Raw genomic sequence first — 22,349 nt, forward strand, 5'->3', positions numbered from 1 at the left:
GCCTCCCATGTGATAGAATTGTAATCATGCGCTAGTAGGATTCTCTGAACTGTTGGCAAAACCGCTAAGGAAGTCACACTTGTCTCTCTCATACCAATTGCCCTCTGAAGGCTGCTCAGATAATGGGCATAATTCTCTAGTTGTTATTTGTCTCACCCACAGTCTGATTTAGAGATGTTAAAAACCATGTCTGTCTTATCCATATTGTTCTGAGAACACATTAGTGGAGCATCAGACATTGGAAGTACTTTCCTATTACCACATATGTCTCTCAGGGTTACAACTTTGATGACTCTAGGAATGTGAATTATGTTTATCTTTTGGCTTTGGCCTAAGAAAAGCATTTTTTTTTTTTTAACTCACAGGCCATACCTTAGAGCTAGAGAAATGCCCTCCCACCTTCCTTTCTTCAAATGTAGACTCGTTCTTATCAAGCTATGTCCTAATTTTTAATTTAATTTATTGGCATGTGTGTTCATGATGTGTGTGTATGGGTGTGCATGCCAGTGCAAACTTGCAGAGGTCAGAGGACAGCTTTGTTGAGTGGGTTCTCTCCTACCTTTCCATGGTTCTCAGGGATCGAACTCAAATAATCAGACTTGGATGCTCACCCACTGAGAGCTGTCTTGCTAGCCCCATATATCTTATTTTTGTGTGTGTTTGCTTAGCTGGCTGGGGTTTTGCTGTTGTTTTGAGACAGGATCTCACTAAATAGCCAAGGCTGGCCTCCAGCTCACAGAGCCACTTCCCTCTGCTTCCTGGGTGCTCAAACTAAAGGTATATGCTATCATTTTGAAATGATTTTTCAATTGAAAAATACTATATTTAAATACTATGTTTCCACCTGGTATCGTTAATTTCTCTTTAAACTTTAAAGAGGTCTTTATACATTGGGCCCTGTGAAAGGTGCAGTAAAACTTTGAGTTGTACGCTAACCTGCAAGTCTGAGGAGCTCGCTGAGCCATGGACCTTTATGGCTCTAATTTGTTACGATTTAGCATTGTGACCATGGTTTCTAACAGTTCCAGTGGGTGCTGTCTTCTCTTATCTCCAGTATCTAATTACAGCCCCCTTTAATCTACTCAACAGTGAGTTTAACATGGAGACCGACATTGGCAAGGCTTTTCAGTTTTGCTTTGTTATGAGGTGAGCTGGGTAGTGTTATCTGTGTTAGCATAGAGGAAATTGGCTTATTCCTCCCAAAATAACGAATTTGCTGGTCCCACCTGCTAGCGTGTCTTGGGAAACCCCAGTAAGTTCTTCACTGTAAATGTCAATGTAATATCGGCCCAAATCCCCCAGAATAGGATAATGTCTGAGTTTTAAATTTTCCCCTGAAGGGATTTTCCCTGAATGTGTTTTTCGGGTTGCTAGTCTCTAGTTGCCATTACTTCTTTATTAGCTTCTGTTCAGGAAGTTCAGCCAGGGGTTGGAGCAATTGCTAAATACCAAGGACTTCCCAAAAGTTGTCTTCATGGTGAACTCATACTATGATTCCTGGGAGATATCAAACTCTCCCTTCATCAGCTGTGATCCTGAGAGCCACACAGCCTACTGATGTTTTATTCCTCAAAAAAAAAAAAAGGCAAACAATAATAACAACAATAAAAATAATCACAAAGCCTTGAGTTACATGGTTTATAGAATTAGTTCCCTTTCTGTGATGTGTTCCATTTTAACATCCTGTGATACACCCTAATTCTTATTTATATATTTCTTGTACTTGTTTTGGTCTTTGTTTTGTTGTTGTTCTTCTTCTTCCTCGTTGTTGTTGTTGTTTTGTTTTGTTTTAGTTTTGAGTCATTTCCAGCAAGCACAGCCCTTTTCCCTGTAAGTTCATTGAGAAATCAAACAAGGGCCAGAATTAATTCTGCTTTGGGGTATTTGTCCCTAGTTGCAATTGTGGTCCTCAGAAGCTTTCATATTTGACAGAATGAAGGATCTTGTCACAGTGCTTCCTAGTGAGGCTGGTCACTTAGAGACGTGCGTATATTCCCAGTTTGCTCTGTCTTCTGCTCCATCTCCCAGCTGTTCACTTATATATTGTAGCAGGAAGGGAGGCCTAGGCCTCCAGAAGGCTTGGCTGTCAATTACACCACACCGTACTGCTTTGCACATGCTGAGAACATTGGAGCTGGCGGAAGGTTATGCCTCATCTGTTTACATCTGCTTTGGATTGTTCCTTGGTCAACCAGAAAGAAGTCAAGGTTATTGCTCTGAAGTGGTGGACCAAACAAGAAAATTTGCTCTTGGAATTGTCCTGATTTTTAAATTAGTGCCGCCAGCTCTCTGCTCTTTTCTTTGCCACATTTCACATACCCAGCTGACGATGCGCGTATTTTTAGGATACAGCATTGCTACTTTATGTAGCTGCAGGCTCCTCGTCTTGCCTAGAACAAAGAGTTTTCAAGGCTCTAAATCAATAGCAACCCCTGGTATTTAAACCATCATAGATGATGAGCATAGGGTTCAAATTAGTCTTCTGCTTTGCATTATGAGAAAAGGACTACATTACCATTTCAGCCTGCAGACAAATGCTAACCAACTGGGTGTTGGGGGTTGGAAAAGAGACTTAGCAAATTATGTTGAGTTACTCACGGGTGGAGAAATAAATGGCCATAGGCCACATAAGAAGACTGCTCCACCCATATTGCTTCTGATGTGTGGGGCGAGTATCTAACTTAAGCAATTTCCTTTGTGTGTGCCCACATGCATGTGTGCATGTTCATGTGTGGGCACGTGGAAGTCAGAAGATACTATTGATCGTTGTTTAAGTGCTGTCCCACTGGCCACCTTTGGACACCTAGGCCTGCCTGATTAAGCAGGGCTGCCTGACCAGCAGCTTCTGAATCCACCTGTCTCCCTGTCCCCAGCACTGGAGCTAGAAATCTTTGTCACCATGCTCAGCGATGAGGACTCTTAACTCAGATCCTCATGCTTGCATGGCAGTCAGTTGACTGATTGAGGGACCTCACCAGCCCTTAATGTTTTTTTTTTCCTTTGGTTTCTTTAGTAAATTTTTATGTCATTTATCACCTTGGGTTGACTCTGCAGGCCACACATCTTTTCCCATTGCTGGTAGGTAAACAATAAAGATTGTCATCTCTCTTTTTTTATTATTTTTATTGAGCTATACATTTCCCCTACTCCCCTTCCTTCCTCCCCTCTCTCCTCCTACTCTCTCCTGCCCCCAAGAATGTCATCTTTTTAAGTTGACACTAGCTAGTATCAGTTCTCTGCAAAGGACTGCTGGGTGTTTCCGTTTATTGTTCAAAATGATGTTTTAAGTTGGGCATAGGGCACACACATCTCAGCCTTTGGGAGACTAAGGCAGGCGGATTGAAAATTGGCCAACTTGGTCTCAACATTCCATTCAAAAGGTGTTATTTAACATCCCACCAAAAGGTTTTGTTTGTATGTATGTATGTATGCATACATGCATGTGTATCTGTATGTGTGTGTGTGAACATAATTAACTATAAATTGATGTACACATACCTTTGGAAATTTAAGTCAAAGATTTCTGAACATTGTAGATGTGATCTTCCCTGTAAGATGCCCTTCATTCAGAAATTATTTCTTCCTATGACATGGTTTTGATATATAATCCACATATGTACAAATACTGCTTCTCCCTTTATGTTATATCAAGTATCTTCTCCAGGATGCTCCATCAAATTACTGTTTAATAGCACATGGAAATCAATGTACAGTCAAGCAAATGTAGCATGATTTACTTGGTCTACCCTGAATTATTGTGTGAGTATGGTCTCCTTCATGGCTTTCGACTTCTTCATAAGAACACTCTAAAGCTGCAAGTGTGTTTACTTGACCTGAGTCTTTTCTCTGCTTTAATCTGTGTGTGGCGTGTTGTGTGATTTCACTGTAGTTGCCATCTTCTGTGTTCTTACATTTCACCAGTGTTTGGCCTGTGGTGTTCTCCATCCTGGCCATGACAACACAATCAGTTTAAGGTCACTGTCCAGGGAACCCAGCACAAGAGTGACATGTCCTGGCACTCCAGGTTTTCAGGACAAAGGGACCTGTTCCAGTACACAGAGCCTGTGCTTTTGCAGAGTGGGACAGGCTGTGCTTTCTACTGACTCTACCTCTGGGATTTGTACAACTTAAAGAGTATAGTTGGAAAAAAAAATGTCTCGCCAGGCAGTGGTGGTAAATGCCTTTAATCCGAGCACTTGGGAAGCAGAGGCAGGCAAATCTCTTAGTTTGAGGACAGCCTGGGCTACAGAGCAAGTTAGGATAACCAGGGCTACACAAAAAAACCTTGTCTTGAAAAACCAAACCAAAAAAAAAAAAAGACAAAAAAAAACCCCACCAACAACAAAAAGTTAGCAAAGATTAGCTGAAAGTTTTGCCAAAATTTCATCCACTTTTAGTTGTCTAATTTTTATTCTATCCAGATTTTTCTTTTTTCTTCTGGGTATCTGTTTGACTTGATACCTTAAGCTAGACAAACTGAAAGAAAGAGGGAATATGCAAAAATAAATAAACAAGTAAATAAAAATAGTGTTCTTTGTTAGCATTTATTTTGAGACAGGGTTTTCTGTGTAGCCCAGTTGACCTCAGGTTTTTGGTTGCAGGGATTGTATATGTGTACCAACATGCCCTGCTAGTTTGTTTGTTTTTAGTTATATATGAGTAGAATAGTGAAGTCATATTGGTTGTCCTATGTGTGTTATTTCATGTTTATATTGCTTCATTTGTTCAATTTTTTTTTTTTTTTTTTTTTTTTTGGTTTTTCGAGACAGGGTTTCTCTGTGGTTTTTGGAGCCTGTCCTGGAACTAGCTCTTGTAGACCAGGCTGGTCTCGAACTCACAGAGATCCACCTGCCTCTGCCTCCCGAGTGCTGGGATTAAAGGCTAGGCTCACAACCAAGTTGTTTTCTGTTGATGGTGACTCGGATGGCTTTGGTTCAGAGCTCTAGCAGTGGTAGTAGCCGTCCCTAAGTATTCTGGTGTGCTCTCAGACCTCAGTGTGCTTTGCTAAACATACAAGAACACAGACTCAGGAGTGGAAGCGTGGGCTTGTGGTGTGCCTGTTTCACTTTCTACTGGAACATGCCAAATGCAGATGGTTTCTTGTCTCTAGTGCTGAGTGTTACTGTAATTGTTATTCTTTGTTGGCCTGGCAAGTGGGTAATGGCTGTCCTTGCAGGTGTTGTTGTTGGGTGTTTTTGTAACAGGGTCTCTCACTGTGTAGCCCTGGCTGTCTTGGAACTTGCTTTGTAGACCAAGCTGATCTTGAATTCACAGAGATTTACCTGCCTCTGCCTCCCGAGTGCTGGGTTAAAAGTGTGTTCCACTGTGTCCAGCTCCTGTGGTTTTTAATTAGCATGTATTAATCATATAGCGTTTTTGGTTTTTGTTTGTTTGGAGTTTCTTTAGTTCTTTGAGACAGGATCTCACTATGTAGACCAGGCTGGCCTTAAACTTGTAGAGATCTTCCTCTGTCTCCGAGCACTGGGATTAAAGACATGCACCACCATGAAGAGTTTGTGTTAATTGTATGAAGGAAAGAGTTTCATTTTTTTTGAAAGAGTTTGATTTTTTTTTTCTATTAGTTTGAACTTTTGTACCCATTGCCCCTTTTTTTTTCCATGTTGGTTGATTTTTCAAGTCTTTTGCCCATCTCATAGGTGAGATGTCTACCTCGCTTGAGTCCCAGGAGATTTGAAATCTCTTTTGTGCTTGTATGTATACAAGTTTCTTTGTTGTATAATATGGATATCGTCCTCATCCTGGAGTTCCTCATTAACATGACTTTCAGTGAATGGATTTTAATATCAATTTTAAGAGTATTTATTTACCTCATTTTATATGTGTTTGGGTGTAAATATGTGTACAGGTACATTCAGTGCCCATAAAAGCCAGAAGAGGGCATTGTATCCTCTGGAGCTGGAGTTTGGATAGTTATGAGAGGCCATGTCACTGAAAACCTAATCCGGCACTTGGAAGAATAGTGCTCTTAATTGCTGACCCATTTCTCTAGCCCCTTTATAAAGTTTCTCTGTAATCAGTTTTACCACCACCACCCCCTCCCCCATGAGCAAGAAGTGCAATTCTGTTCCTTAGGAATTCCTCCTACTAGGTGTGATAATGTGTGTTCCTGGGGGAAGGGGAGACAGGAAGATTACAAGTTGAAGGCCAGCCTGAGCCACAGAGCAAGCAAGTCCTTGTTTAAAAACCACAAAACACTGTCCTGTCAGTAGTTATCTGAAATGCAAATTAAGCCACAGTAAGACACTTCTTCATGCCCAGAGGGCGGAATAATTGTAAATGTAATGGTAACAAACAGCAAAATGGGGGAAGTGGAATTCTGCACATTGGTGATTGGAATGGAAAATGAATAACAGTTTAGGCATTTTTTTCAAAAGGCTAATTAACAATAGACTTCACATATCACCTAACAATGGAAATTCTTGGTGAGTGTATCTTCAAGACAAATGAAAGCACTTTAATAGCAAACCTCCTAGGAGCACCAGCAGCATCGTTCATGTAGGTGGAAAGTGGGAACAGCCTAATCTTCTGTTCTGGAAGACTGGAATAAGACCAAATAAACGAAATGTAGTATATCTTTGTCCTTGCTCAACAATGTCAACAAAAAAAACTAATGAGATACTGATAGATGACAAATATAGGTAGACTTTAAAAATATTACAGTAGTGAGAGAAGCCAGTCATAAAAGGTCATAAATTCTGTGATTCCGCCTATGTAAAATGCCCAGAACTGTCAGGCTTACAGTGATGGAAAATAGTGAGTAAAGGCCTGCTGCCGGGGCGAAGGGGAGCGGCTACTGGTTGGTGCAGGGCTTCTTTCTGTGGTAAAATACTCTAAAATTGGTTTTGGTTACCCAGTACACCTTAATTAGATGAAATTATGAAATATGTTCTTTCTATTCCTTGTTAAGGCTGTTGGGGGAATAAGAACAGTTTGAGAGTGAGACTGTGGTGAGAATGTATCAAGAACCAAAGGTTATAGTTCCTTATAACCAAAGTCCCTTTATCTTGTCTTACAGAACTTCTCAAGGCAGAGCAGGGAGGGAAGGGAAGCAGAGGCCCACAGAGCCCAGCATTTACAGCTGAGAACCTCTCATCTGGTGCTGATATGCACTTGGGGGTGGGGAGGATTCTTACTCAAGCCTCATGCAAGACTGGGGCAGTCCCTGACTGCTCTGCCCCTGACTGTGTCCCCTCTGCCCCATTTGGTTTCCAGCCACTTTCCCCCCTTTGCCTCCCCAGGTCAACTATCTTCAATTCTTTTAAGTTTTGTGTGTATGATATGTGGTATATATTTGGTTTCTGCATGCATATGTGTGCACCTGCACTTGGAGGTTACAGGACATCAGATGTCCTATGCTATCCCTCTGCATTTTATTCTCTAAAAGCAGGGTTTCTTGCTGAATTTGCAGCTAGCAGCCAGCCCTAGCTCCTCCTCCTTAGCATGTGCATGTTGGCTGCACTCAGCCTTTTAGTGAGCGCTTCAGATTGAAACTCAGGTTTGTACAGGAAGCACTGTTAACATGCTGAGTTATCTTGCGAGCCCCCTACTTCCTTTCTGAGCCATCCCTGTGATCATGCCCCTTGTGCTTTTGGTTTATCTCCAGGAATTATCACATTGCTGTGTATGACACTGGAAGTCTTCCATATATTCATGTTGAATGAATGAGTAAAGAGATGCAGGAATTTACTTAGAGTCTTGTAGTGGAAGTGTTAGGAGTATGAAACATTAGTAAATAAATAATGAGGAGCAGTAGAAACAAGAGCCATTCCAAAGCTGGAATTCATTAAGCGCCTATTGAATAGAAATAATGACTTTGTAGGTTCAGAGAGGCAGAGCAAACATGATCTCTGAGGCTTTTTGCTGTTGTTAAATCTACTGTTTGGGTATTTCTGACCCAAACCAGTGAGAATCCATTCTTGTTTTACTCTTTGCTTTATTTTTTTGTTATGAGAGTTTTCTCTTCTGTGTCGGTTGATATTTCAGTTGTGTGTACTATAAACAGTAAAAGCTGCTCACCCACTTTTCCCTACCCCTGCTTTGTACCGCACATCCCAGTGTCTCCTTGCTGCTTTGCTAAACTGCCAGCAGTACTCAAAAATAGCCTTCTGTTTGAAGTGTGTATGAAAGTGCCCACAAAGTTAAGCAGCTAAGAGAAACTAGAGAAGATACTTTCTCCAGCTCATTTTTTCAACTCCTCAAGTATTTATTAGAGGGAGCTGAGTTTTTAAAAGGAGTTTCAGTGTTCCCGTGTGTTCATAATTTGAGTTTTCTCTTGCATGGATAATTTAAATCTTTAAAAACAACTTGTATTAAAGTTAAATGCACATTGAACTAGTCAGACTTCTGGCTTACCAGCATGCATGGCAGTGACGAAGAGGACTGAGGTGAAGCGCTACTGGCAGAGAAGGCAGTATACCATACTCTACAAGAAACCTTGGTTTATAGTAACAAATATGTCAGGAAGGAGTGTGGACCTGGGCCTGCTAGCTTTGGTACTTAAACTGCAGTTAAGTCCTCTTTTACGTTATGATCAAAGATGCCGCATGGCAAGTCTCATTTGTGATGATGGCGAGCGTTGTGCTGCTGAGCACAGTCCTCTTTTTCTTTTTGCTCACCTCACTGAGCAACCCAGGCTGGCCTCAAACTTGAGGTTCTCCTGCCTTAGCCTTCAATTATCTGGGGTTACAGGCTTGTGCCAGCAGTCTGGTTTTGTTAAGATTTTTAGCATCGCCGGGCCGTGGTGGCGCACGCCTTTAATCCCAGCACTCGGGAGGCAGAGGCAGGCGGATCTCTGTGAGTTCGAGACCAGCCTGGTCTACAAGAGCTAGTTCCAGGACAGGCTCCAAAAAAACCACAGAGAAACCCTGTCTCGAAAAACCAAAAAAAAAAAAAAAAAAAAAAAAAAAGATTTTTAGCATCATATCCTTACTAGCTTATAAAGAAAGAGTCTGGACAATGTTCACTGTTTGCAGACTGTGATGTATAAAGTTGTGTTTCAGAAGTTGGATATTAGAAAGATTTGTGCTATTTCCTTCTAGTCCTAGCACTCAGAAGGCCACGACAGGAGGACAATGAATTGGAGGCCAGCCTGGGCTACATAATAGACTTTTTCTTCAAAAAGTGGATCAGTTGGGAGGACTTTAAATGTTGTTTCATTCATAAGAAGTATTTGCTGTTTGTTTTGGGATATAATCTGACTATGGAGTCCCAGATGGCCTGGAACTCACAATGTAGACCAGGCTGACCTCAAATTCACACATTTCTATCTGCCTCTGTCTCCAGAGGAATTAAAGGCATAAGCCACCATGCCAGGTCATAAGCAGTATTCTTACACACTCACTATGCTTAAATATGGTAAGTACTAGGAAGGAGTCAGGAAAAAAAATAACTTTTTAAAATGGTTTTTAAAAATATGAATACTTATATTTATGTTGTTTCTCTCCCACCTCTCACCTCTTTAATCCCTTTCAGGAGCCCCCACTCCTCCAATTCATCACCTCTTTAATTGTTAATGGTGTGAGTGTATATGCATCATGTGTGTAGTTCTGACTACTTGATAGTGTAATCTGTGGTGCAGTCCATGGGGCCTCGTCCCTGTGAAAGGGAAGCCTGACTCTTTCTCTCTTGGCAGCTTTTTATTGCCTTTAGCTCTGTAGCTCTTCATCTAGAGGCAGGGCCTGTGAGAGTCCCTCTATTCGAGCTAGAATGTCAACTGGTGTTGTCATCGTACAAGCCTTGTTCAGGCAACTCTAATAAATAGTTCTTAAGGAACTTGAGAGAAAAAGAATAGATTGCTCCAAGGGACGTAGAGTGTTTTAAAAGCTGAATTACACGTACACCCCCACCCCTAAAACAAGAGGTAAAGACAAAGTCATGGAAGTACAGAGGTAGAATGTTTTAAAAGCTGAATCTCTCTCTCATATATATATAGAGAGAGTAAAGACAAAGTCATGGGAGTACAGGAAAGTTAGGGGATGTAAGAGATTTCGCAAAGAGGTATTTATTTCTAATGATGTTTTGTTTTTCCAGCTGTAATGAGTTGAATCAGGCCCTGGGCCCCAAGCCCCTTGTGATGAGTTAGTTATCTTCAGTGCCTTGGGTGAGGTGGACAGGAGGTAGAGGTTCTGGTACGAAGCCTATTGAATCATCAGTGTGAGAAGGCACCAGCAACCATGTCAGGAGAGGGCTGTCAGTGATTTACTGAATTTACTTCTGTGAACCTTTCTCGGGTTTCTGCTGTGCATTAAAAACACTGTGCGGAGACAAGAACAAATAAAACCATCCCTTTCTGTCAGTAATCAGCAGAGGGCTTGAACACAATAATATACAAAGCACAGAATAAGGCGGAGTAGTGACTGGAATGTAGGGGAATAAACAAAAGGCCATGACAACCCAGAGGAAGCCATTGTCATGATATTTTCTGCTGGAGATCAGTTACAGCTTCATACAGGAAGCGGTATTTGGCCTTGGAAATGAATGCATTTTAAAGGTGGGAAAGATAGGAGCCAGTCTAGCACAGACAGGAAGTAGTAAAGAGAAATACGTGTAAACACAGGATGTGAGCCCTTGGTAATAGAGTCTAGTCAGAGGTAAGTTGGAGAGCTATGTAGGGAAGTAGGGCTGGCTGTGGTGGACCTTAATGACAGTGCTGTAATAAAGACTGTTCTATAAGCAGAAGAGAGCCACCTTTTTTATTTTATTTTCTGTTTTTTTTTTTTTTTTTATGCAAGAAGGAAATAGGAGCTGATTTTGTGTGACAGTTACTGAGCTCAGAAGGAAGTTAAGTGACATAGCTAGGGAAGCATGGTGAGTCTTATCAGAACTGAGAAGGGCATGTGGAAGATGGTAGGTGGGAATGGGGTCTGGAAAGATGGCTAAGAATCCAGAACACTTGCTGCTCATGAGGACCAGAGCTCAAATCCCTGCATGTACGTTAACTCACAAAAAGCCTAAAATTCCAGCTTCAAGGGATCTGTTTCCCTTTTGCTGGCCTTCATGAGCACCCACACAGACATGTGTGCATATACCCATATCTCACACACATAAATTAAAATCAAATCCTAGAGTTGGAAACAAAACGGGAGAGAGGGGTTCAAGATACACAAGGTAAAGGTTATGAGTGCTATCCAACTCAAAGAGGGAAGAGGAGAGAGGAGCTAAAGATGATGCCAGTGTCTTTAGTAATAGATGGGTCCACGATTAGTGAGCCCCTGGCAGCGTCACTGGAAGAGCAGATTTGATATTAGAAAACTGTCTCTTTCCAAGCAGGTACTGGGGAATCCAGAACAGAAACTTAAGACTCAGAAGGGGAAGTGTCCCAGTCAAGTGAGAGGAGACGCTGTGGGACCTAGAACGTCAGCCCCGAGAGGCAGCCAAAGCCAACAGGTCCTCACTGGCAAACTCCTCTCTGGCCAGATAGAAAGAAGGAATACAGAGGGCAAAAGGAGATATACCTGCCAACAGGAGGGTAAGAGTGTGGGAGAGAGGAAAGAGGCTGTCCAGAAATCAAAATATTTATATGCTATGGCCTTTATCTTTGGATAAAGCCAGCAAGCCAGCCACTCATTCATTGATTTGCTTTTTTGAGACAGGGTTTCTCTGTGTAGCCCTGACTGTCCTGGAATTTGCTCTGTAGACCAGGCTGGCCTCAAACTCAAGAGATCTACCTGCCTCTGCCTCCTAAGTGCTGAGATTGAAGGTGTGTGCCACCACCGTCAAAACCTGCCATTTTTACCTGGTATTTTAGCATTGTTCCCAAAGACTGGCTCCTTTTATGTCCTTCTACTCCTTAGACTAATGAGAATAGGAGAAAATAATGGAAGTGGGCTGTTAAAACAGAGCTGTTAAAATGTAAATGTTCTTTGTTCAGTTTATAAATAAGTTGCATTTTCTTCATTTTGAATGCATCACCTCAGTAATACATTGTCTAGTTTTTAAGTGGCCATAAGTATATTTGTAAAAAGGCATATGCAAACTCGGAGTCCAGTTGAGAAGGCGCCCATGTGTTTCAAGCACTAGGCCAGTTGGTGGGCTCCAGCAAATCAGATGTGGCGCCTGCCCAAAACCAGAATGAAAAAATAATGGTGAAAACAGGAAAGGAAGTTGAACTAATATAACCATATCAGGAAGACCAGTGTCCTTAGCCTTGTCCCGGTGCTCCTGCTGTGGACTACCAGTCAATGTAGAAAAGGGACAGAAGTGGGTGCCTCACAGGAAGCTGACTAGTTAACCAGTCTTGCTCAAACTGTGGTCTGTTGACCATTATCTCAGCAGTCACTGGTGTTTTGTAGCATAAATGTGCCTCTTGTTATATGATATGTCTCCAGACAACCTGTCTTCCTCTAGAAGAGAAAGTCTGTAGGACAGATGCCAAATGGAGGTAGATGAGGCTTTCAGCTGCTCTTAGTGGCCCTCTGGACACCTGCAGGCCCGAGTGAACAACCAGTGCTTTCATCTGGGTGTGGCGCCTCACACCTGTAATCCCAGTACCTCAGAGAGGGAGGCAGGAAGAGTCCACGAGTTCAAGGCCAGCTTGGTCTGTATGGACCACTATAGGCAAGCAAAGGCTGTAAGCTGAGAGCCTGCTTCAAAAAGGGTGTGTGGGGGAGTCAGAGCTTTTTGTATCAGTGAGGCTGGGGGTGAAAGGAAAGGTACATTAGCTCAGGACCCCTCAAGACTGCATTCTCAGCACAAAGGAGATATATTTACCCCAGATGAATGGAGAGCAGGGAATAAGAGACAAAGACAGAAATCAGAGGGAGAAGGGGGAAGGGAACAAGGGAAATGGGGCCGCAGATATTTGTCCCGGAGTGACAAAGGACGACCTCTGGATAGAGAGGAGACACACGTGGCCCTTAGGAAAATGGCAGTTTATAAAGGTACAAGGGGGAAACCCTGCGTTAGGATGATATATTTCATTTTAATTGGGCATACTAATTAGGTGAGCCCAAGGGGACTTTCGATTGTTGGACTTCAAAACTTTGATAGCTGGACCTTGATAGTCAACCTTAGGAGGAAGAAGTGGCCAAATAAGGGAGCAGACCTTGGTGGCAGCTTTAGGAATGTAATCTAACATTTTCTTAGCAGGCAGAGGGAAGGGGAGAGAAGGGCAAGACCTGCAGAGCCATGCTCGCCATGCTTGAGCTAGCCAGAGTTCCTTCAGGGGGTGTAGTTCAGGCTAGAGTCATTCCTCTACCCCTGACATCGGTGAGGCCCTGTGTTCTATGTCCAGTACAATTAGAAAAGTTTCCCAGCATGGGTCTCCCCTCCCTTCACCTCCGCTATTTGACCTCCGTCCGTTCCTTTCCCTGGCCCACACATGCGAGGCAGGCGCTGCACCTGACTCATCCCCTAGTTCCATTGAGCTCAGGTAATGTGCTGCTTACTTCCTAGATTTGCTTTTCAGCTCGGTGACATGGCCTGTACTCCTCTGACCAGACGCTAGTGTTTGCTGGGTTGCTGACTCGAATGTTGTCCATTTGCCTTTCTAGACTTCGGCTTCAGCAACCTCTTTACGCCCGGGCAGCTGCTGAAGACATGGTGCGGCAGCCCGCCCTACGCTGCACCAGAGCTCTTTGAAGGGAAGGAGTATGATGGGCCCAAAGTGGACATCTGGGTAAGTGCTGTTCCGTCTCGCCACCCTGTTCTCCTTTCTAGATGACAGCTGTCCTGCTAGAGGACACACAGTGCCTTGTGTGAGCAGAAAGCACCTTCACGTGTTCTTGCAACCCCCCCCCCCCCCAGTCCGTGCACAGCCTCTCCCCCAGTACTTGACTCACGTGAGCCATGGAAGTCAGCGGCTTGCTTTGCTTCTGCAGAAGAACCCTGTAAGGGCCTGAGCGAATGATGCCTGTGCCAAGAACAGGGATTATTCTTTCTGATAAGCTGGGTTCTGAGAAACGTTGGGGATCTCACCCAAAATTCAGGTCTGGAAGCAAAGAAGACTGTTAACTGCTCTGAAGACTATTGACCTTGATAATGGCCCATATTATATTATAAAGAAAGAACGAAAAGTTGGTTCCATCATCTTCACATACACTCTAATGGCCTCTTTTGCTTCCTCTGATGCAATTAACTGTCTGTACTCTCTGTTTGGGATGCAGAGTCTTGGAGTTGTCCTCTATGTGCTTGTGTGTGGTGCCCTGCCATTTGATGGGAGCACACTGCAGAATCTGCGGGCCCGGGTGCTGAGTGGAAAGTTTCGCATCCCATTTTTTATGTCCACAGGTAAGGGAGTTGCCAGCACAAAGCTTATAACTGGGTTCATGGAAGAGTCAGGAATGTTAAGTAATGTCAGAAGTGTGGTAATAGTGGGTAAATGGCCATTTGACTGCTTTCTAAGCTATAGTTTGCCCTAGTTCCTGTGAGAGGCAAGGCTCCATGGGAGCAAAATCAGCAACTAGCTTTGATTCAGGGAGCCTTCCCTGTGCTTGAATCCGAGCTCTGTTTAGTACCAGTTGTCTGAGTGTTCATTTTCTCTGTCTGTAAGTTGACTTGAGAGTTTTGTGTGGCCCCTGACTATACGGATTAGATTAATTGATGTGTATCAGTCAGTGATCCCATCACTTAGCAGAAGTGGGATCAACATTCGTCTTTGAACTACCCTCCCTACACCATCTCACTGAAGTACAGGAGATCCTTTGTTGGGCATGGATGCCCAGGACAAAGCAGACTTTGCTTCTTAGTCTTGGTGTGGTCTCATTTCCTAGTTCTATCTGTAGTCTACCTTCAGATTCAAATTGCTTTTTAAAATCTGTTTAAGTAAGTGGGCAGAGGATAATAGCTTTTGGAAAAGTTTAACACTGAAAACAGACTCCAGAAACCTACATTTTTATAGTTGCTTTATAACTCAGAACCTGTGTGGGTTTGGCTTTGGTTGGGGGTGGGGGTGTTTGTTTGGTTTGGGATTTTTCTTCTTCTTCACCATTTCCGTGCACGTAAGAGGTCATATTTGAGCCACTGTAGAAAGTGGTGCCCTTTGTCTAGCTACTTCCTCTGAAGGAAAGCTTGCATACCTTTAGAAGAAGTAGGTGGAATGTGGGCTAGCTTTAACTGAGTCATCTCAGAATTGGTGACTTGGGAGGTGGTGTACCGGGTAATGATAAATGCTCCCGGAAGATGAAGTAGAAATCTTCAGGAGGGTGGGTGGATAATCATTCAAAAGATACAGTTGGGAAGATGCAAGATCACAGTCTGAAGGCTTCAGGGAGGTAGCAACTTAGGGTATGCCCAAAAGAGGTCAGGATGAAGACAGAAGTCAGAGAGTCGAGGGAGCCCATTTTAGGTCCTCATCAGCAGATGTAAAGCCTTTTTTTTGCTTTTACTCTCAGGTGGAAGGGGAAAAATTAGAGGTCTGCCCTATGGGGATTTCTTCTATATTTTTACTATGAAAAATTTCAAACACATTGAAGAGATGATGTAGTAGCGTTTAAAGGCACTGCACTCTTGTTGGAAGGAGATTGTAGTGCTGTGCTGTGCAATGTAGTGCAGTGCTATGTGTTATGCTTTGCTGTGTGCTGTAATGAAGTGCTGTGTAGCATAATGCAATGCAGTGCTATGTAGTGTAATGCAGTGCTGTGCAATGCAGTGCAGTACTATGTATTTATTGTATTTTGGCTGTGAAGTGTAATGCCCTGCTGTGTAGTGTAGTACAGTACTGTTTTGTGCTCTGCTGTGCAGTGTAGTGTAGTGTAGAATGCAGTGCTGTGTAGTGTAATACAGTATAGTGCAGTGCTGTGTAGTAGGATGCAGTGCTGTGCAGTGCAATACAAGCTCAGTGAAGGCACTGGTAGCAAAGGAACCTGGGTGGTAGGAGACTTAGAAGAAGTACACATGCGTGCTGCGAGTATCTGTTCCCTGACTGAGGAATAGAGGGGTTGGGGAAACACTGCTGCATCCTGCATGGTAAGCATGTTGAATGCATTTTACAAATACTAACTTTCTTCAGTATTAAGAGCTATGTAAGTTTGTCACCCCCACTTTACAAATGATGTTAAGGCCAGGAGAGGGTAAGCAGTTGTCTCTAAATAACACAGCTAATAAGTGACTGAACTAGTATTTAAAACCAGGCAGTCTGTCTCCAATCATGTTTGGTATTGGATTTTATGTAAATAAAAAAATAATTGCAGGTAACTCGAAGGTTTTTTTTCCTTTGTGTTTACCTGAGCAGCAGAAAGAATGAGGATAACTATAGGGGGAAAATAGTTAAAATTTTGTAGAGATAGTTTTAGAAATGTCAAATTTAAGACACCAGCAGTTGATTTTAGAATGATTACTAACCGAGAATGTCTATTTGAGAACCATCAATGTATATGTCTAATGCTACCAGATGAGCTAGCTCTCTTCTCTGGACAGGGAAGAGATGCCAAGAATTTTTGAGATTAAAGTGAACAGGGGTCAGCAGAATGGTTAATGTGGAAAGCCAGAGTCTGCTTGTCTTGAAGACAAGTGAAGATGTTCCAGGAAGGAGGGAGTGGGATGCCATGGGATGCTGTGGGAGGCTGAGGCAGCCTCAGAGCACTGACTGTGGAACTGAGAAGAGTGGAGATCACTGGGGAAGTTTTGGAGCAGCAGGAGCAGGCACTCAGATGGTGTGTCATAACAGGAGAGGAACAGAAGGAACAGACAAGGACCAAGCCTTGAGTTTTTCTAGTTTGACTGTACAGTGATACAAGCAGAGAAATGTGCAGTGGGCAGCTCTAGGCGTAGCTACAGTTCCTTATTGTCTTGGTGACTGCCCAATAGTATTTAGCATTTTACCATTCCCTACTAAAAAAAAAAAAAAAAGAATAGTTTTATGTTCACAGTGGAATTGAACTGAAGGGATAGGAGATGCCCATATGCCCTCTGTCTCACTTCCCTACAGCCTCCCTACTACAAGTATCTGTCCCACTCTGCCGCGCGCGCGTGGACACACACACACACACAAAAAAAGATTGGTATGCTTGTTACCCTTGACATACAAAAAAATCCCTGTCACTCAGAGCCTGTAGTTTATATTAGGGTTCCCTGTGGGAGTTGTGAGTCCCTGGGTTGTGACAAGTACATAAAGACATTTATCCACCAAGATCATGTCATACAGAGCAGCCCCACCACCCAGATGGTCCTGTATGCTTCTCCTGTTCCTCCTTCCTCTCTCTCCCAACTGGAAACATTGCCTCCATACCTTTTTACTTTTCCAGAATATGATATGATTGGAAACACTGAGTGGCTTTTTGCATTGACCTTTCCATTAGGAACATATACAGGCAAATAAGGTCTGTTGTATCTATTGTATAATCTCCCTTTAGTGCCAAATAATACTCTCTTGTTTGGCTATACCACAGTCTATCCTTTTGCCCACTGGTGCATGTCTTGACAGTTATAACTAAGGTTGCTGAGATGTCCTTGTGCAGTTTTTGTATGATGCACATTTTCAGTTCACTTGAGTAAATATCACGGAGCATGACTATGAGGCCATATGGTAAGGGCCTGTTTAGATCTGTAATAGGCCACCAAACTGCCTTCCAGAGAGCTTTGGTGTGTTGGGAATGAGAGTTCTTACTGCTGCATGCCTTGCCAGCTTTTGCCTGTTCAGTGTTGGGCATGTCTCCTCTCACAGATGCACGGTGTTTCTTGTTTTAATTTGTGGCTCTGGGGTCTGTGATTATCAGCATCTTTTCATTTGCTTATTTGCTATCTCTACATCTTCCTTAAGGTGTCGCATCAAGTCTTCATTTTTTTCTCTCCCCAGCAAAGTCTCACAGTGTTTCCCAGGCTGCCTTTGAAGAGCTTAAGCAGTCCTTCTGCCTCAGTCTCCCAAAGATCTGGGATTGCTCATTTTTTTATGCTAGGGTTTTCACTATTCAGAATACTTTTTTCTTGCCACTTCTGAGACCGTGCTCTCTGTCCCCTGAGTGTGCTGTCTTGGTCGTTTCTGCCAGATTTCTCGTTCTCGGTTCATCCTTTGTATCTCCGCTTGTTCACATAATCTTCTGAGCCATCTTATTTCCTGCCATGGCTTCACTGATCACTGGTAAAAGCAGCCCCAATTAACTGTCTGGCTCCACGTTCTCTCCTGAGGTCTAGGGCTACATATTCAGCCATTTGTGGGCTGAGAATTGAACCCAGGGCCTTATGTTAGGCAGGCACTCTGCTTCTGGCCTTCAATCTTTTGTAGTCCAGTGTCTTCTCTTTTTACATCATTGAAACAGTTTCCAAAATGAGCTTCATTCCCTATTCTCAAATTTGCTCTGTGTGGTGTCCGCTGTCCTAGTGAATTCTGTCCCCTTCTGCAGCATGGCAGAAACAAGTCTTAATTGTCCTCTTACCACCGCCATAGCCAATTGGGTATCCAAGGCTGTATAGTCAATCCCCCATTCCTGTAGCCACTTGTGTAGAACTTGCTGCCATCTTTCTTTTCCTGCCTAAATTAGACAGTGGTCAAATCTGTGAAATCTTCGTTTCAGCCATGTCTATTATTCTCCATGTTGTCACATGAGGAACCTTTGCAGACACAAATAATAACAAGCTACACCATACACACATGCTTCCTATGTGCGCACAAACACAAATCTGATCATATCATTTTGTAGTTTAAAATGTTTCAATGGTTTACCATTGCCTTAAAGTTTACTTCTAATATGTTTAAAGCACTGAATGTCAAGCATTTTTACTAGAACCATAATATAAATATGCTTTATACTATAACCTAGAACACACATATACACATGTAAAAATATCAAAATATACTATTTTGAGACAGAGTCTCACTCTATAGCCCAGGCTGATTTTAAGCTCAAGATCCCTCTACCTCTGTCTCTTGAGCGCTGGAGTTACAGGCTTGTCGCCAGCCCCACCCCTAGAGGTCCCTGCTCCAGTGCTGGTGGTCAGACTTAGGGCTTCACCCAATTAGCCAGTATCGCCAGGCACCCTGACAGCATTTTTAAAGGGCAAAGCCTACTTTATCTATGGGCATCACACCCCAATATATTTTATTCTTTCCCTTAGATGCCCCTTCCTTTGCTAAACCCCAACTCCCAGCTACAACCTGTTATCCATTTTCTGATTCCTTGGCATCATCTTTTCTGGAACAAATCCCTCTGTCCTCAATACTTCCTTCTTTCCAGACTCCTTTCCTCTCACTCTTATAATGTAGAATCTAGTGAGAAGTTTGGTAAATTACAAAGAATACAGAGCCTGGGAGATAGCTGTTAGTGAAGTGCTTACCTCACAAGCACGAAGACCCGAGTTCAGTCCTCAGAACCCACTTGAGTATTAGGTGCAGTAGCACATGCTTGTCATTCAACAATTGGGAGGTGGAGGCGGGAGCATCCTTTGGGCTTTCTGTCCAGCCAGTTTAGCCCACTTGAGCTCTAAACCAGTGGGAGACCCTGTCTCAACAAAGATGGGTGCTATTTCTGAGGGTGATACCCAAGATTGTTCTCTGATCTACACATACATACTAAAGAGAAGACTCTAGATATTTTTTTTCTTTATTTTTCATCTTTCTGAACTTAGTCTTATCATGACATTTGCCAAACTACACTGAAAGTAGTTCTTTTCATTATTTGCCTTCCACACCAGACTCGGAACTTAAGATATATGCTGACCAAACAAACACCTTTCTAAAGCCCTCCTATGGTCCAAGGGCTTTCATTTATTTTAAGGTTAAAGTCAGCCCAGGTGTGGTGGCTCACACCTTTCACCCCAGCCCTCAGAGGCAGGTGGATCTCTGTTAGTTCCAGGCCAGCCTGGTCTACATAATGAGTGAGCTCTTGTCTCAAAAAAGAACAGAAAAAGAAAAAGCAGAAGTTCGCACATTTGGAACTCCCCACGAAGCACTCACCCACCCAACCCCTTCTGCTGTTCTGACCTCAGGTCCTAGGCTTTAGTCATAAGAAGGTCCTTGTCCTTCTCTGACTCAGCAAGCGTGCTCCCCTTCCCTCAGGCAGGCCCTCCGAGCCTTCCCCTGACCCCCACCCCCCTGGCGTTCTCAATCCGGTTTGTCTCACACTAATCACAGCTCCACAAGCTGTTGTCTTCCTCTCACCTCCCACCTCACTGTCAGCTGACAGAGTAAGCATTTAGACTTTGTTCACTGCTGTATTCCCAGGCCTTGGGATAGTGTGAGCTCTGGTAGACACACACAAATATGCTTTAAGGGAGGGAGTTATTGCACAGGTTTGTTAAAATTCAGCTACAAAAGCCCTTCCAGAGGGAATACTCTTACTCAAACAATAACAAGAGATTACATTGTACTTGCCTATAATACCAGCACTTGGGAAGTGGAAGCAGGATGCTCAGCAGTTGAAGGTCATCTTTAGCTGCTTAGTGAGTTGGAGGCCCTCCTAGGCCACGAGAGATCCTGTCTCAGTCGCTACTCCACTGGCAAAGACACAAGAAAGCACATTCCTGCAAGGCTTTAGGAGTTTAGAAAGTATTTCCTTATATCCCCTCTGCTTTCCCCTCTGCAGCTAGACTCTGGAACTGTTACCCTGTATTATTCCATTGCTCGCTGGTGAAGTTTAGAGAAATGAGTTGCCTTGTTAAAGCCACACAGATCATCATCGCGTTGCCCCCCCCCCAGATCTGTATTGTTCTTCTTAACCTCACTATTGCAGAAAAGTGCAGATCCATAAGCTACTTCCTCTACTTCCAGTGTCCAGAATATCTCCTGTGAGGGGTTTGGAGCTCCTCTGTCCTCCACCCCAGCCTCTCACACCCTCACAAATGTTCTTGCTCAATCAGACCTCCCCAAAACTACTTGCTGAGAATAACTCCTGGCAAGTAACTGCTGAAACTACACTCTTAGTAAGTTATCGGGAAAGCTGGAAGACTCTGGAGACAGCAATGTGGTTGTCCTAAATATTGACACTCTTTAATCTCGGAGAGGAAATTCCCTGAGTAGAATGAAAGGCTCTGTAAGATTAAGTACAGAAAATGAGAAATGAACCAGTGTAGGATATGAGTTGACAATTGCTGTCTTACTGTGTGATCATTCTTGTTATTGGCAATATGCATGCGCCTGACTCTGTCCCGTACCATAGGCCTGAATCCCAAAACCCATCAGAGGCTGGTGCTGCCCATATGATGAGGCTCAGAAGAAAATGAAATCCTAGATGTTCTTGTCTCCTGAGCACTTCTGAGCATACCTCTTCAAGTATGGAGTTTAGGTTCAGTGGAAGGAAGCTGAGAGTCTGGCCCTGAGTTCTCTTTCTGTCTCTGGTCATCGTTGTGACTCACTAGACCCTGCCTGCACTGGCTCTTTTTGTGGAGGTCAGAGCTGTGGGGTCTGCAGTCACTCTCTGTTTTTGTCGCTGTTCCCTAGAGGACAGTGTGGTTGAGGAAAGTTCCTACTCTGGCTGTCACCAACTTGAGCTGAGCTTACTGCTGTCTGTGGAACGGATCTAGAAACTCCAGCAGAGCTGGGATGGTTTTCTGCATTAGCATGTGAGATGCTGAAAAGACCCTCTCCACTGCCCTTTTCTGGCTGAGTTGGATTCCAGAGTATCTCCAGCTGTGTGGGAGACCAGGCTCTGCAGATGGACACTGTTAGTTCAAGAACTTGAAGTTTCCTTTCTGCCAGTAACTTCGGGATGAAGTTGTCTTCACACAATGGTCAAAGCTGATTAGACACAAGTGTTCTTCCCTGGGTGTCCTGAGATCAGCGATCATATCCTGTTAAGTGGCATTTGTTCAAGATGGAGTGATTTTCTACCACCTAGTATATTATGGACACACCTCCCTAAGCTCTTAGGACAGCAAGCTGGACTGCATTTTATAGAGCCACAACCTAACACCTCTTGGCAGGACATACATACATTTTCGGTGAATGTTTTGAAAGAAACATGGAAGAAATCACAATGCCCCACGTGGTAGCACACACCTTTAAGCAAGCACTTAAAAGGCAGAGGCACGTAGATCTCTGTGAGTTTGAGGCCAGCCCGCTCTACATAACAAATTCTAAGACAGCCAGAGCTACAAAATAGAAACCCTGTTTCAGTGTCCCACTCCCCATAAAAGGAAAAGTTAAGAAAGAAAGATGGTCTTAATACTTACCTATAAGAATCTTCCTTAGACTCGCTTGTATTATCTAACTGATATGTAGCCCATTAAAGGTCAGAGTCATTCAGTAAGCCAATTGGTTTTCTATTCCTTTGTTATTGTGGAGATGACCAGATCAAGTGACTTCTTCGGCTTAGTTTGAAAAAGGTGTTTTGAGCCAGCTGGCCCAGGCCTGTCATCCCAGCACTCAGGAGGTTGAAGCAGGAGGAACACAAGTGAGTTTGAAGCCAACATGGGCTAAATAGTAACTTGGAGGCCAGACTGGGATCCATAACGAGACCATC

The 22,349-nt window shown here is 43.3% G+C and overlaps 1 protein-coding gene across 3 annotated transcripts in view; it reads left to right on the forward strand.

Annotated features, from left to right (window-relative positions):
• Positions 1-22,349, forward strand: part of Sik3 (SIK family kinase 3) — a 214,056-nt gene that overhangs the window by 151,620 nt on the left and 40,087 nt on the right. For all 3 annotated transcript variants that reach the window (XM_041638696.1, XM_041638695.1, XM_041638697.1), the window contains exons 5-6: positions 13,512-13,636; positions 14,124-14,247. In XM_041638696.1, coding sequence (XP_041494630.1) covers positions 13,512-13,636; positions 14,124-14,247 — 249 coding nt within the window. The remainder of the gene's footprint in view (positions 1-13,511; positions 13,637-14,123; positions 14,248-22,349) is intronic.

The sequence above is a fragment of the Microtus oregoni genome, unplaced genomic scaffold (assembly GCF_018167655.1).
Source record: "Microtus oregoni isolate MIOR12 unplaced genomic scaffold, Mior012 000055F_ref0000237, whole genome shotgun sequence".
NCBI classification, from domain to species: Eukaryota; Metazoa; Chordata; class Mammalia; order Rodentia; family Cricetidae; genus Microtus; species Microtus oregoni.